This window comes from Diabrotica virgifera, chromosome 8, assembly GCF_917563875.1.
Source record: "Diabrotica virgifera virgifera chromosome 8, PGI_DIABVI_V3a".
Classification (NCBI taxonomy): domain Eukaryota; kingdom Metazoa; phylum Arthropoda; class Insecta; order Coleoptera; family Chrysomelidae; genus Diabrotica; species Diabrotica virgifera.
The window spans coordinates 100,891,754-100,906,257 of NC_065450.1; the positions used below are offsets into that span (position 1 = coordinate 100,891,754).

A 14,504-nucleotide genomic window follows, 5' to 3' on the forward strand; every position below is an offset into this window, starting at 1 on the left:
AATATACGATTTCTTCGTTGTTTATAATTTGTTTTAATTGTTTCAAAGCTTAAAAGTGAGTCTATGGTACAATCTAATTACTTACAAAGAATGTCAAAAATTAGTGCAATGGTTATATTTTAATCAAAGATTAAAAATACTTTTTGTTGTAATTTTTAGCGCAAAAGTAGGCCTGATACAGAGTCGAAGCTAAAATGTTCACTCGAAGCGACTGACACGCAGCATGTATTATTTATAAAAGTGTACGTCTCGCGCGGCCGGTCATCGCTCCGAGTGAAAATTTTTGGCTACAGTACTGTATGATTCTACTTTCGTCCGTGTAAATGACAAAAAAATATATTTATAAACTTTAATTAAAATATAACTATTAAACTGATAATCGATTTTTTTTGTAAATAATTAGCTTGTACTTTAAACTCACTTCTAAGCTTTGAAAGAATTTAAAAAAATTATAAACACCGTAGCAATCCTATGTTTACTTTGCTGTTTCATAACTTTTTTGCAAATGGTTGCAAAAAAGTTTTAAAGCATTCATTTTCAAGATATTTGAAATGCGCATTTTAGCTATTTTTTAAAATTATAATATAATAAAAACTTTTTGAGAAACGTTAATTTGTTTATAACTATTTTTTTTAAACATTTAAAGATTATGCAAAAAAATAAAAAATTTATATTTTGTCGACAAAATGTTAAATAGGCTTCTCATCTTTATAAGATTTCAAAGTTTGATCAGTGTATCATAATTATTTTGGTTATTATTGCGACCGTAAATTATTAATTAATAATTGAATTGTTGCTAAAATATTCGTTTAATTTTCACCAGCTTTTGGAACCATAATCTAAACCAAGAAGGCTTTTAAGTCACCAAATTACTTAATTATTGGTAGATAATTACTTATCTAAAACTTTATTTGAAAATTAAAGATTTTGTTGGGAAAATCTGCATTTTCCGACGAAAATTTTCGTCGGAGCAGATGCGGAAAAACACGTGTCTATGCAGAATTTAATCACGGTGAATTTTTATTCGAGTATTTTTGTTGTAAAGTTAAAATCTTCGGAGTTATAGGGCAATAATTGAAAAAAACACGATTTTCGGGCGCCATTTTGTTTATAAAAAAAGTAGCACACTATCTGCGGACTTTGCATACCTATATTATTAATATATATAATCATAAGCTTCGATTCCAGCAATAAAATTGCTGGTAAATAACTTTTCCCAAAAATGGCCTCTTCTCCGATAATCAGCCCAGACTAATTACATTTTATTATTTTTCTTAATTTTCTCAAAAAGCAGTTGTTTATTTCATTTTCAAAGTAAAATAATGTCGTGCATTTTAAGGATTACATCTTCAGCATTAAAAAAATACTTATAATAGAAAATTGTAATATAGCCCTTTAAACTTGAGTACCCAATATCTTAAAAGTGGTAGTGATTCTGTAAAACTACGAATTTTTCAAAAATTATATTTTTTGAGACTTATATCATTTCAATAAAAATTTTGAGATTTGTTTAATGAAACATCGTTTAGCACGAGGTATGAAAAATAATTTGTTTGTTTTAAATTTTCGTAAGTAAAATTAAAATTCATATTTCCCAATTTCCGCCCACACTGTACATATGCACGTATTGTTTTTTCTTTGTAATATAACTATAAAAGATTTAAGGTTTTTTCATCTCCAATTTGTAAAATTTAATTTGATCATCAAAATTTAATTCATTAGTTAAACTAAGTCAACCGCGCGGTCTGCCGAACGCCACTATATAGGGTGAGGCAGATAATTGGCCTATTAGAAATATCTCGAGAACTAAAGAAAACAGAATCATAAAAATTGGAATAAAGGGGTTTTGAATGATGATCTATTAAATGAAAATATTTTCATCTCTTTGCAACTTCCGGTTATACCGGAAGTTGCTTATAACTTCGTTTTTTTAAATGGGACACCCTGTATATTTTTACATTTTTGGATTCTCTTCGATGTCTTCTTTCTTAAAATATAAGGTTTTGTAATATTATACAGGGTATTTTAAAAGATAAGTACGTTTTTTTATTAATTTCGTAGCAAAATTCACACCCTGTAGAATGGTAGTAGTTTGACATCTAAAACTCTACTTACGTTCATATGATTTTTAATATACTCTACTATTGTTAAGAATCATTAGTATAGCTAAATTTTTAATTTTAGTATACAGGGTTGGTCGAAACTCGGAATGAGTATTTTCTGAGTTTTCTTAAATAGAACACCCTGTATTTTTGTATTGTAGTGAAATGATATTTTATAGTACTTTTTTATTTCTTAAGCATTCCCTATACCTAACTGCTTTAATTTGTGAGTTATTGGTGATTCAAGCTAAACATTAATTGCAACAAAAAATACGTAAAATTTTATTAGGTTGGCCGTGAAAATACTCAATCCCAAATAATTTTTCAGAAATAAATACATATTAATCCAGACTGGTTCTTAAAATTACCAATAATGGTTTAGCTATCGAAATACCTACTTAGTTAAGATTGTTGGTGCGATTAACAATTAAGCACAAATTAAAGCAGTTAGGTATAGGGAATGCTTAAGAAATAAAAAAGTACCATAAAATATCATTTCATTCCAATACTAAAATACAGGGTGTTCCATTTAAGAAAACTCAGAAAATACTCATTCCGAGTTTCGACCAACCCTGTATACTAAAATTAAAAATTTAGCTATACTAATGATTCCTCACAATAGTAGAGTATATTAAAAATCATTTGAACGTAAGTAGAGTTTTAGATGTCAAACTGCTACAATTCTACAGGGTGTTAATTTTGCTACGAAATTAATAAAAAAACGTAATTATCTTTTAAAATACCCTGTATAATATTACAAAACGTCATATTTTAAGGAAGAAGACATCGAAGAGAATCCAAAAATGTAAAAATATACAGGGTGTCCCATTTAAAAAAACGAAGTTATAAGCAACTTCCGGTATAACCGGAAGTTGCAAAGAGATAAAAATATTTTTATTTAATAGACCATTCCTCAAAACCCCTTTATTCCAATTTTCATGATTCTGTTGCCTTTAGTTCTCGAGATATTTCTAATAGGCCCTTTATTTGCCTCACCCTGTACAGTGCGCCAATTTCTCGGAGAGAGATAACTCAAGCGTTATAAATAATAAATTATCGAAGCTGCAGATTTAATTTTAGAGAAATCTTTATACATGGTTTTTTGTGTAAACTTTACTGCATTTTTCTATGGTCAGGTCAGTTTTTTCTAAAATTTATACTTTATTAGGTATTAACTCATTTTGCAGTTCATTTATTTAATAAAAAAAATTAATCACCCACTTTTGGAGTAGAACTTGATAATATGTTGTTTATTATACATTAAAATTTATTTAAAATTATAAAAAGTTCTTGTCTTGTTTGATTTATTTCGTAAGTGAAAACTTCATTGGTTCCACAATGTCAGTCATTTGTGATGTTTCTACAAATTTTCAACACAAAATATTCTAAGATACGAATGTAGGTGGACCTTCATCCGTCTGTTTATCGGATGAAACATTTTTTTTAATTTCATACATAGACAAAAATACGACTTGCTGGGGTTGACTATCAAAAGCTTGTTATAGGGGTAGCAGGGCTTGAAATCAACATTTCAAGCACATTTTTGTGAAATTTTGTTTAAAGTATGGCAGAATGATTTTATTTGTAAATTAAATAAGCATAATGAGTACAGTTCATAGAATATTAAAAAAAATCAAAGAATACTATTGAAAAATAAGCCAACGGTGGCAAATTTTTAAAGAAACCTAAAAAATAATGGATTTTGCAGTGGACATCAGCATCAGAACGCATTATAGGATCATAAGAATTTTAAATAATATTAAATAATTAAATTTAATTAACAAAAGGAGTGGTTGATAAGTTAATAGTGTTGAATAAGTTTACCTTGGACTGGCTTTGCAGCAGATTCGCGCCAGCGCGCTTGAGCGTACTGAGAAACGTTCAACGACTGTTCCCATTTTTTTGTGTAAATTACACCGCGATTCAAAAACATATTCCGGTGTGCGTCAATTTAGGATTTGACAGACAAAAAAGTAATTGAAAATAAAAGTTGACAAAACTTTAAACGCGTTTTTCTTAAAACTGTTTTTTTCAAAGGCGGTAGACATTGTAACTAAAAACTACTTGATCGATCCACCTGAAATTTTATATATAGTTTCCTTAGACATTTTGTGAGATAACGCTGTGGAGATATTTTTTGTTAAACAATAATAAATATTTTGATTTTCACCCTTTTTGCAAAAAAAAAATCGTTAAAAGTAAAAAACTTGACAGCGTTACCCCGAGAAACTTATATTATAGGCTAATAAAATATTTTTGAATTTTTTGGCTCACATGATTCCATGATGAGTTTTGATGTCCACCACAAAATCCATTATTTTTTAAAGTGTCTTTAAAAATTTGCGACCGTTGGCTTATTTTTTAATATTTTTTTTTTGAATTTTTTTTGACTATTCTATGAATTGTACTGAATATGCTTATTTAACTTAAAAATAAAATAATTCTACCATACTTTCAAAAAAAAATTCACAACATGCAAGTCGTATTTGTCTATGTATGAAATCGTATGAAATTAATAACAAAATGTTTCATCTGGTAAACAGATGGGTGAAGGTCGACCTTGATTCGGATCTAGTACTAAAACAATATCATATTTTATATTTTATTGTTCTGCGATTCTAACATATTTTATATTACAGGTAAACTAAATCTAAAATTCGACGACAACGGTGATTTAGTTCATTCTTACGGCCAACCAATATTATTGAAAAACTTAATAACGCAGGACAAAGATGTTTTGGAGCTCCTCGAAAAATATAAACCCGAAGTTGAGAAGTTGAGCACAGAAGTGGGAAGATCATTGGTAACGTTGGACGGCGAGGACAGTAGTTGCAGATTGAGAGAGTGCAATTTTGGAAACTTGATAGCAGATGCTTTTGTACTGTACAAAGCATCAAGCTCGCAAACAGTTTGGACAGACACTCCAATTGGTATAACAAATGCTGGAGGTATACGGGCAGCTATCAATCCAACACATAAAGGCGCGATTACAAAAGGCGAAATTATATCTGCATTACCTTATGCCAAAAAGCTGGTGTCTTTTAAATTATCGGGAGCTGACTTAGTGCAAACTTTGGAGTGTGGAATTAGAGGAAACGGAGAAACGTCAAGAGGGGAATTTCTTCAAGTATCTGGGATAAAAGTTGTATATGACGCATCAAAACCATCTTACTCAAGAGTAGTATCTGTGAAAGTCAGGTGCGGAAATTGCAGTATACCACTGTACAGTGATTTAAATCTTTCAAAAAACTATACAATTGTCACTTCAAAGTATTTGACAGATGGCAAGGATGGTTTTCACGTTCTCAAAGAAAAAGCTATGGATTTAGCGTACGAAAAAGTAACTGATGTAGATACTGTAGTCTCGTATTTTAATAAATATTCGCCAGTTTTTGCTGAGGTCGAAGGAAGAATTACATTTATTAAACATGATGCAGTAAGCAGAGGATCAGTATTTTTATCGTTTAATATTGTTTACTTAATTCTGGCGATGATAAATACTTACTGTTTTTGTTAGTTATTTTACGTTATAGTAAGAATTATTTTTGCTCTTTATAAGATACATTTTTGTTTTTAATAAAAACTCACAACATTTATTGATTTTTTTTTTCTGTCATCGTCGTATATAGACCTAAAGGCCAAACTATAATTCTTACACATTTCTTTTAGAGTGTTAAAGAAACATTTAATTGCAGAATTTCATTCCAGGCAGGAGTGATAACAAATAGTTTTTTAAAGTAAGCTCAAGCATGTTTTAACTTTTATATTTTGGTTAACAAAAGGTTATAACTAGGGTTTCTTTAATATTTAACTGCATGATTTAAACTAATTGGTCCCATTTAATTCCTAATTGAACTTGCTTTACTAGCGTTTTGGAAACTACATAGATATTATTCAGATCGGTAGCAGTGTTACAATCACATCAGTGCTATATCCACATCACAAAATATCATGATACGATGAATTCGTAATAAAATGGAAGGTATTCTACAAGCCACTTGCCAGAAAAAAAACAATAAGATAAAGACAGCACACACATCACAGACACACACTCACTCACACGCACGACGCACACACACAACACACATACACAACACGTAATCGCACAACCACAACCACACACATGCACGAACATACACGAACCTATATCATCATCATCATTATCATCATCATCATCATCATCAATATGGCATTACAACCCTGTGTGGAGCTTAGCCTCCTAAACGCCTTCCTTTGCCAAGCACGTATTCCCTTATTTTTTCATATTTTTATCGATGTTATCAAGAAACCTTGTTCTGGGACTTCCTCTTCTTCTCTGACTAATGGAGATCAAGGACAGTTTTTCTAGCTAGTCAGTTTGTTCCATCCGCATTACATACCCACTCAACTCACACGTCATAGCTTAATGGATTGTACTATTTGGTTTCCAATATATTCCATAAAGTTCAAAATTGTATCGTCTTCTCTACACTTCAGCAGTGGCGGATCTAGAATTTTGCCTTGGGAACGGAAATAAAAGACATAAACAATAACTTATTTAAGTTCCCTTAATTTTCCTAACTAGCATGTTTATTGGGTTGAATTTTTCTGTCCGTGGTTTAAGTTTCATGTTAGCTAATATATTTTTATGTTTTAATAATTTTTTCTTTAATTTTGAATCTTGTTATGGGGGGAAATTTCCCCTTTTTCCCTCCCCGTAGATCCGCCACTGGGTCATTCACCGCTTCATAGATTCGCCTTAGTAGGTAATAAGTAGGCCTTAATACGTTTCTTTCGAAATATCCGAACATGTTTTCATTACTTTTTGTTGGAGTCCAGGACTCTAATGGTTGGCTGCACCAACAAATCTTAAGCTCCAGCTTAGCCCAGCTCAGCTTATAGATAGGTCAACTTTAAATCTCACTTACGTTGCAGCATCATTTTCGATCCTTTAAAATGCACGTGGCAATCCATTGTGGAAACCTGAAAATTGATCTAAGACCGTTGATTGAGATATTCTCAATCAACGCTAAGACTCAATGGTGCAACGCGTATGTTTCGTAAGCTAAGCTTAAGCCATCTCATAGGCTTAAGCTCTGTTGGTGCAACCAGGCATTAACCATTTGTTAGGACTGGGCGTATTATTATTTGGTAGAGTTTTACCTCCGTATTTATTGATATATAATTGAGAATTTAAGAAAGAGTTTGAGCCCAAAATAGCAAACGTTGGCCGGGCAAAATCTGCTATTTATCTCTGGGGTAGTGTTATTTTCAGTGTTAACGAGCGCTCCCTTGTAGGGTGGGCTTTGTAGTTGCGTGCTTAATTTTATGTACTTCGTCTTTGGTATATATCATTTTTGTAGCAACTTCTTTTAGTGCTACATACCCCACTCGTACAACATTTTCCGTTCTCCCAACATTGGCATACACTTAGGTTCACCTGAAGAGGACAAAATCCTAAACGGGGAAGCACATTGAACGCATTTCTTCTGAACATTATCCAGACAAGCAAATCAAACAATGTTGTTGTTGTGTAGGTTCACCTATTAGACAAAAAACACAAATTATATCAACTAAATTATTTTCTAAATTATTTTGTTTCGGTTTCGCTTACCAGTTCATGTCTGCATCTATCATCCTGTACCTTTGAATATAATTATACTTAGTCCAGGCTGTATCGTCGCCCCCGTTAGGTAAATTATTTCGATTCGATTTTTTTCCACAAACTTAACCTCTTTAACAAATCCACTTGGTGCCAGGCGGTACCGTGGTCGAAAAATTGTTTAAACAATTTTTTTAACAAAATTCACAAAAATAATTTTTTTCACTTTGGACAATTTTTTTTAGAGTTTTTGGGTCATTCTCTTGGAATTAAAAAAGGTTTTCTGTGATTTTTCTCTAAAATTGATTATTGAAGAGTTATATGCGAAATTAGAAAAACGCGAAAATATCGACTTTTAAGGCTTAATAACTCGGTTAAAAATAATTATTACGAAAGTCAGAACTGACCAAATCAAATATTAAAGCCCCCTCTACAAGATCCTGAAGAAATTTTTGTCATTATTTTTATTACTAAGATGTTATTTTTAATTATCAACAATGAGAGCTAAGCGAGTATTAGGCGGCTGTCAATGGTGAGTACGAAAGAGCTGAACCATTCCAGCCGTCCAATGGTGCATCTCACTCGCACTCATATTGACGGTCGCCTCAATACACGCTTAGCACGCATTGTTGATAATTAAAAATAACATCTTACTAATAAAACAATGACAAAAATTGCATCAGGATGTTGTAGAGGGGGCTTTAATCTTTGATTTGGTCAGTTTCTGACTTTCATAATAATTACTTTTAATTGAGTTATTAAGCCTTAAAAATGGTTATTTTCGCGTTTTTCTAATTTTAACCCTTAAACGCCCAAGGGTGGGTAAAAAATGTCCACCTAATGCGTATTCCCTTGTAACATATTTATTACGCGTTTAAAAATTTTTAAAAAATTATTTATTGTTAAAAATACAGCCCTTTATCGAATGTTAATTTGGTTTTACCGATATTTTTGAAAATAAAAGTAGCATCTTGAGTTAAATATGGGTGGGCATAAAAAGTACGCCCTTGGTAAAACTTGTTACTAAAGGTTTCTATATAATTTCTCGTTCGTAGGATGATAATCCATATAATTATCGATGTATAATTACATAATTTACATAATTAACCGCCAATGAGGAGGTTGAAAGGAAGAATGTGGAGAAAATCGACAAATCTCAATTACTGGCTTTTACTGGTATGTTAATTTTGATGTACATTGTAATTTTGTTGTAAGGTTTGTAAATTGCCTATATTAATATTGTAAAAAATGCTGTGTTTATTAAGCATAAGATTCTTAAGTTTAATCCATTTCCAACAACTCTCAATAAATATATCAGCTATTTTCGAGGTGGACATTTTTTACCCACCCTTGGGCGTACATGGAACCTAAAAAAGGTTGGGAGTTTAAGGGTTAAATCACGTATAACTCAACAACAATCAATTTTAGAGAAAAATCACAGAGAACCTTTTTTAATCAGAATGACCCAAAAAATCTATAAAAAAAATGTCCAAAGTGAAAAAGTTATTTTTGTGAATTTGTTTTAAAAAAATTGTTTAATCAATTTTTCGACCATAGTACCTACTACTGACACCTGTGGATTTATTAGAAGGACCTCTTTTTGAGTAAGTTTGTGCAAATGTCAATTCGGAATAATTTACCTAACGGGGGCCACGATACAGCCTGGACTATTAAGTGATTTTAAATGTACGTATATATTTTACAGAAAAATTATTATTTTAGTCATTAACTTTAATGGAAAAACCATGTCTAATTATTATTAAAAAATAGATACATGTTTTTCTATTTCTCGGAATGTTTATTATCGTGCATGCTATTTTTTAAACCAAATGTTGGTTTTTTAGCAATAAATTGCAGCTAATCAAATGTATTAACTTTACTAACCAATGTATTTTAACATTCTTAGTTTAAATATTAAGAGTAGATCATATAATTTATATCAAATATCGACGAATTTTTTTTTATTTATTTATTCATTGCTAATTTACAATCTACTTCAATAAAGTAATAAGTAAATAAATATGATGTAAATTTTTTCTTGTGGCAGGTGTCGTCCATTGACGACTCTCTGGAATCCACCTAGCAGTTAGATCTTCTGGTCAAAGCCAGAAGAAAGATTTTTAAAAATATCTTTAATGTTTTGAAAATATAAGAAAAGACAAAATTATATTGCTTCACACACCCATAATAGTCCAATTGGAAGCTGTAGGTACAGAGTTGGTTGTTAAAAGTCGGACTTTAATTGTTATAAAAAGTTTGCAAAAAGATTTTTTTATAACTAGAATTTCAGCTTTCACGTTAACCGGTCCCACCCGATTTCAGGACAAACTAGTTTGACCTAAGCTAAACTAATTTATCCTATAGGTATACCTACATGGTCCGATATACTACTTTGGCCTAAAATGTCAGATTTCATGTTAAACAGTATATACCTACCTATGTTACCAGCCAAACCCGATTTCAGGGCAAACTAGTTTGGCCTATACTAAACTAGCTTATCCTAAACCCGATTGGATAAACTAGTTTTTACCCTAGGCCAAAGTAGTTGATCCTGATATAAATACGCACACTCCAGGATAAACTAGTATGGCCTAGTATAAACAATAAACTTTATTATATACCTACACAGCCAAAATAAATAGATACACTGAATAAAGTACTCTGTAGTGAGAAAAATAATCATTTTATTAAAACGAGAATGAGTCGTCGTTAAAATCAATGGACAAAATTAATAGTACAAACAATCATATTATCTACATAAACAAATAATAATTTTTTATAAAAGGTATAATTATACCTCAATTATAATAATTATTATAATTGAGGTATAATACTAAATACATATACATATACATACATATACACATACATATGTATATATGTATTATAATACATATTATATGTATAATTTATAATAAAATTTATATATTATTAATTATTTTTCCATGGAGTGCTTTGGTGACATTTAAAATTATGAAGCATCATTACCTTCTTGCATTTTCATAATGTTTGTGGAACAGTTTTTGTTGCAGCTCTATTAGAAAAAAAAACCTTGTACTGATCAATCTGAATCTCTCGCAGCTGCAACCCTTAACGATATTTTTTAGAACCTTGGTTTATATATGCTTCATCCAAGAAAGTTTGATGGAATATTACGTTGAATTCTGTTCTGGAAAAAAAAATTAAAAACATATTAGAGCTTAGAAATTTTTTTCATAAATCTTTTGAAAATGATTTCTGGAGTGAAACTCAAAACGTCATATTGTTTAGGTAACAATGTAAAATTATCATTAGGTACAACCAAACTGTGGCTAATCCCATATAGGTAAACATAGCATTTTTAACTTAGACATGCCACAAGACAACAGCTTCAGAATCTTATATTAGAGAAGTAAGAAGATATAATTACCGCAATATAGTTTCTGAAGTACCTACTCCATGTTCGATGAAAACCTTGTAAAATCCTTCGTTATTTGTCTGAAGAATAATTCCAATGATGTTTTTGAGATCACCTCTGCTTTGTCAACATCTGAAATCGGTATAGTCAAATTATCTCCATCTCCAATGTTGGATGGTGGGTGAGACTTGTGAGAAGTTGTTTTCATTTTTTTGCCCATTTCCCACGATTATTTGCTGCATTTTTTTCTAGCTTTTTGAATGTCATTTTTAGATAAATATAACTTTGTCTTGATTACTAACTACTTTAAAGTTATCATCACTATCTTCTCTTAGCTTAACATTGCAATTATCCTCTATCTATTGCATTCCTTAAGTCCTGAATTTAATTTTTGATTTCTTGCGACAAAGAGGAATTCAGAAGTCTTACGCTGGGTTCTATTCTAAATAATGCCTTGTATTTAAATTATATAAACTACTTTATCCAATCTAACTTAGGACGAACTAGTTTAACCAGTTTATCCTAACGCGTACCTATAACATTTCGCTGTATACTTTTTTTAAATCCTTAGTTCAAAAACAGTTTGTAGGTTCTTTGAGTTGTTATAAAAACTTCTTGATTACTTAACATTAAAGCAAACGACTAACCAAAAACAGAAAAACTAAAACCAAGCACTGTTGGGTATTACTTATTGTCTAGTGACTTTTAAGGGAATACTTAAATAAGATATTTCAACAAAAAAAAAGTAAAGTCCGACTATTGCTAACTAACCACCTACCGTCAACGTGAAGCACTTTTGGACAGCCTCGACTGCGACTGGACTAAAAAATGTAATGAATAATCTTATTTTATTCTCTTCTAAATTTTCAGCTTTGCTTATAAAACTAAAATAAAAAATTTTTAGAACAATCTTGAGTGTGGCGTATTTTTATTTGATATGATTTATATTCAGTTACTAAATCTATTACTTACTCTTTATTACATATGTATATTTCTGGGTAATATACTAAATTCCTCTGAATAAATATAACATTATGGTTTTTTAAATAACATTTTAATACAACTGCTTAGCAATAAGTACTTTTGGTGTTAACATATTATGTAGTTTTGCATGCTGGCTGGGTCTACTAACCATACTTTTCTTTCAGGAAGACTGAATCTTACTTTCAACGACAATGGTGAAGTAACTGCTTATTCTGGTCAACCAGTACTGCTTGAGAACTCCTTAGCAGAGGATGAAGATATTTTGAATGAATTAGAAATTTATCGACCAGAGGTAGACAGAGTTAACAATTTAACAGCGGGGGCACTACAAGTTACCTTAGATGGAAGCACCGCCAGCTGTAGGCACGAGGAATGCAACTTTGGTAATTTAATCACAGATGCTTTTGTACTCTACATGGCAAACCAATCTGCTGAAAGTTGGACGAATGCGCCGATAGGTATTGTAAACGGTGGAACTATCAGAACTACAATCACCCCATATCCATCGAAATCAGTGAGTCGGGGGGAACTGTTAGCAGCTCTACCCTTTGGTAATCAGGTAGTAAGTTTAAAAATTAAAGGTAAAGATTTGGTTCAAACTTTGGAACTAGGCATTAGAAGTGACGGTGAGACTTCCTATGGTGAATTTCTACAAGTGTCTGGTCTTCGAGTGGTCTACGATAGATCCAAACCACCGATGTCTAGGGTAGTTTCTGTCAAATCAAGATGTGGAAATTGTGATGTACCAATTTATAAGGACATAAATCTTTCTATGAATTACACAATCATTCTGCAAGATTTTCTGGCCGACGGTAACGATGGGCATTATATTTTAAAGGAAAATACTTTCGACAGAATAAGTACCGATTTGGGGGACGTAGATGTTACACAATGGTACATTCAGAACTATAATCCAGCTTTTGCTGAGATTCAAGGTAGAATAAGTTTTGTAACAGATGGTGAAGTTCAAATATTTAGTTCTAAAAAGTTGTTATTCATCGCCTTATCTTGTTTAACATTAAATATGTTTTAAGATATGATTGTGGTTCAATATAATTGAACTGTCACTTTCAATATTTTTACATTAAACAAAAGTATTATGAATATTGTGATTGGACTGTAGATGTGAAATAAATAAATAAAAATAATGTTTAATTGAACACCCCTCCCTACAATCCTTATCCCCGGAAAAAGCAGGCTACCACAAAGAACGACAAATACATATCACCTCATACAATGTGAACTGTTATATCGGACCAGAAGATGATGAACCTGGAGCAAGAGTTGAAAACAATAAAATGGGACATCATCGGCATTAGCCGATGGAAAGGACGAAATCAGACGAAGAGGAGAAGCCCAAATTACTATTAAATCGGAACACTTATTTCATTTTAGAGGAGAAGAAGACACTTCAAATGGTGGAGTAGGATTCATTATACATAGAAAGCACAACCAAAATATACCTAAAATTAACAGCAAGTCCAAGGATTGTGTACCTCATCTTCAAACTAAATACAAGATATAACCTTAAGATAATCCAGACATTTGCTCCAACGACTAGCCACTCAGATGAATAAATTGAAAAATTTTTACATACTACACCAGCATGTTACACAATAATTATGGGCGACTTTAATGAGAAAATGGGCTTTAAACAAGATGATACAGAAGTAGCAATGGGCAAGTATGGGTATGGCGGAAGAAATGAAGGAGGGCAAAGGCTACTCAATTTTTTACATCGGGAAAATTCATCCATGATGAACTCTTTTTTCGATAAAGAGCCTCAGCGTAAATTGATATGGATAAGCCCAGATGGCAATGTCAAAAATGAGACAGATTTTATCATAACGAATAGAAAAAAAATAATTAAGGATATTGAAGTGCTTAACAAATTTTCGATAGGAAGCCATCACAGATTAATTCGAGCAAAAGATACGATTAAATGGCAATTTCGAAAGTACCAAGATGATCTCCAAAACACGAAAGAAGAAATGGATTCCCCCAGAAAACAACGACCTCCATTTAGTTATACTAACCAAACGTACACAAAACTTAGAAAACAACATAGAAGTCATTGAACAAGCAAATAATATAACGAAGGCACTGAAAGAAACAAAAAGGGAGTGCTTCCCGACTGTCGTGACCCATAAACAAAAATTAAGCCAAAATAAGTAAAAGAAGCCAGCTGATGGAAAAATGCTACTCCAACTACACAACACTGAAGAAATTAAATAAAGATATCCACCATCAATCCGAAAAGACATAAGAGAAAAGAATACAAGAGAAATAACTCAAATAATTCAATAAAACAAAAGTTTAAAAGTCTTGAGGCGAAATACGAATAACATTGGCAACAAAAATATGTACAGAATAAGAAATATGATAAGATGGTATATAACATTGCTACGGATAGAGCCGAAATCCTAAAGGTTGTCGAATA

General features: G+C 31.5%; 1 protein-coding gene across 2 annotated transcripts in view; it reads left to right on the forward strand.

The window, feature by feature from the left end:
* Window positions 1-13,212, forward strand: part of LOC126890547 (protein 5NUC-like) — a 175,736-nt gene extending 162,524 nt beyond the window's left edge. The window contains exon 4 of one of the 2 annotated variants that reach the window (XM_050659555.1): window positions 4,742-5,696. In XM_050659555.1, the coding sequence (XP_050515512.1) occupies window positions 4,742-5,619 (878 nt within the window). In that variant the 3' untranslated portion in view covers window positions 5,620-5,696. Of the gene's footprint in view, window positions 1-4,741; window positions 5,697-12,228 lie in introns of those variants that run through there. The other variant, XM_050659556.1, reaches the window with a different exon arrangement.
* The last annotated feature ends 1,292 nt before the right edge of the window (window positions 13,213-14,504 follow it).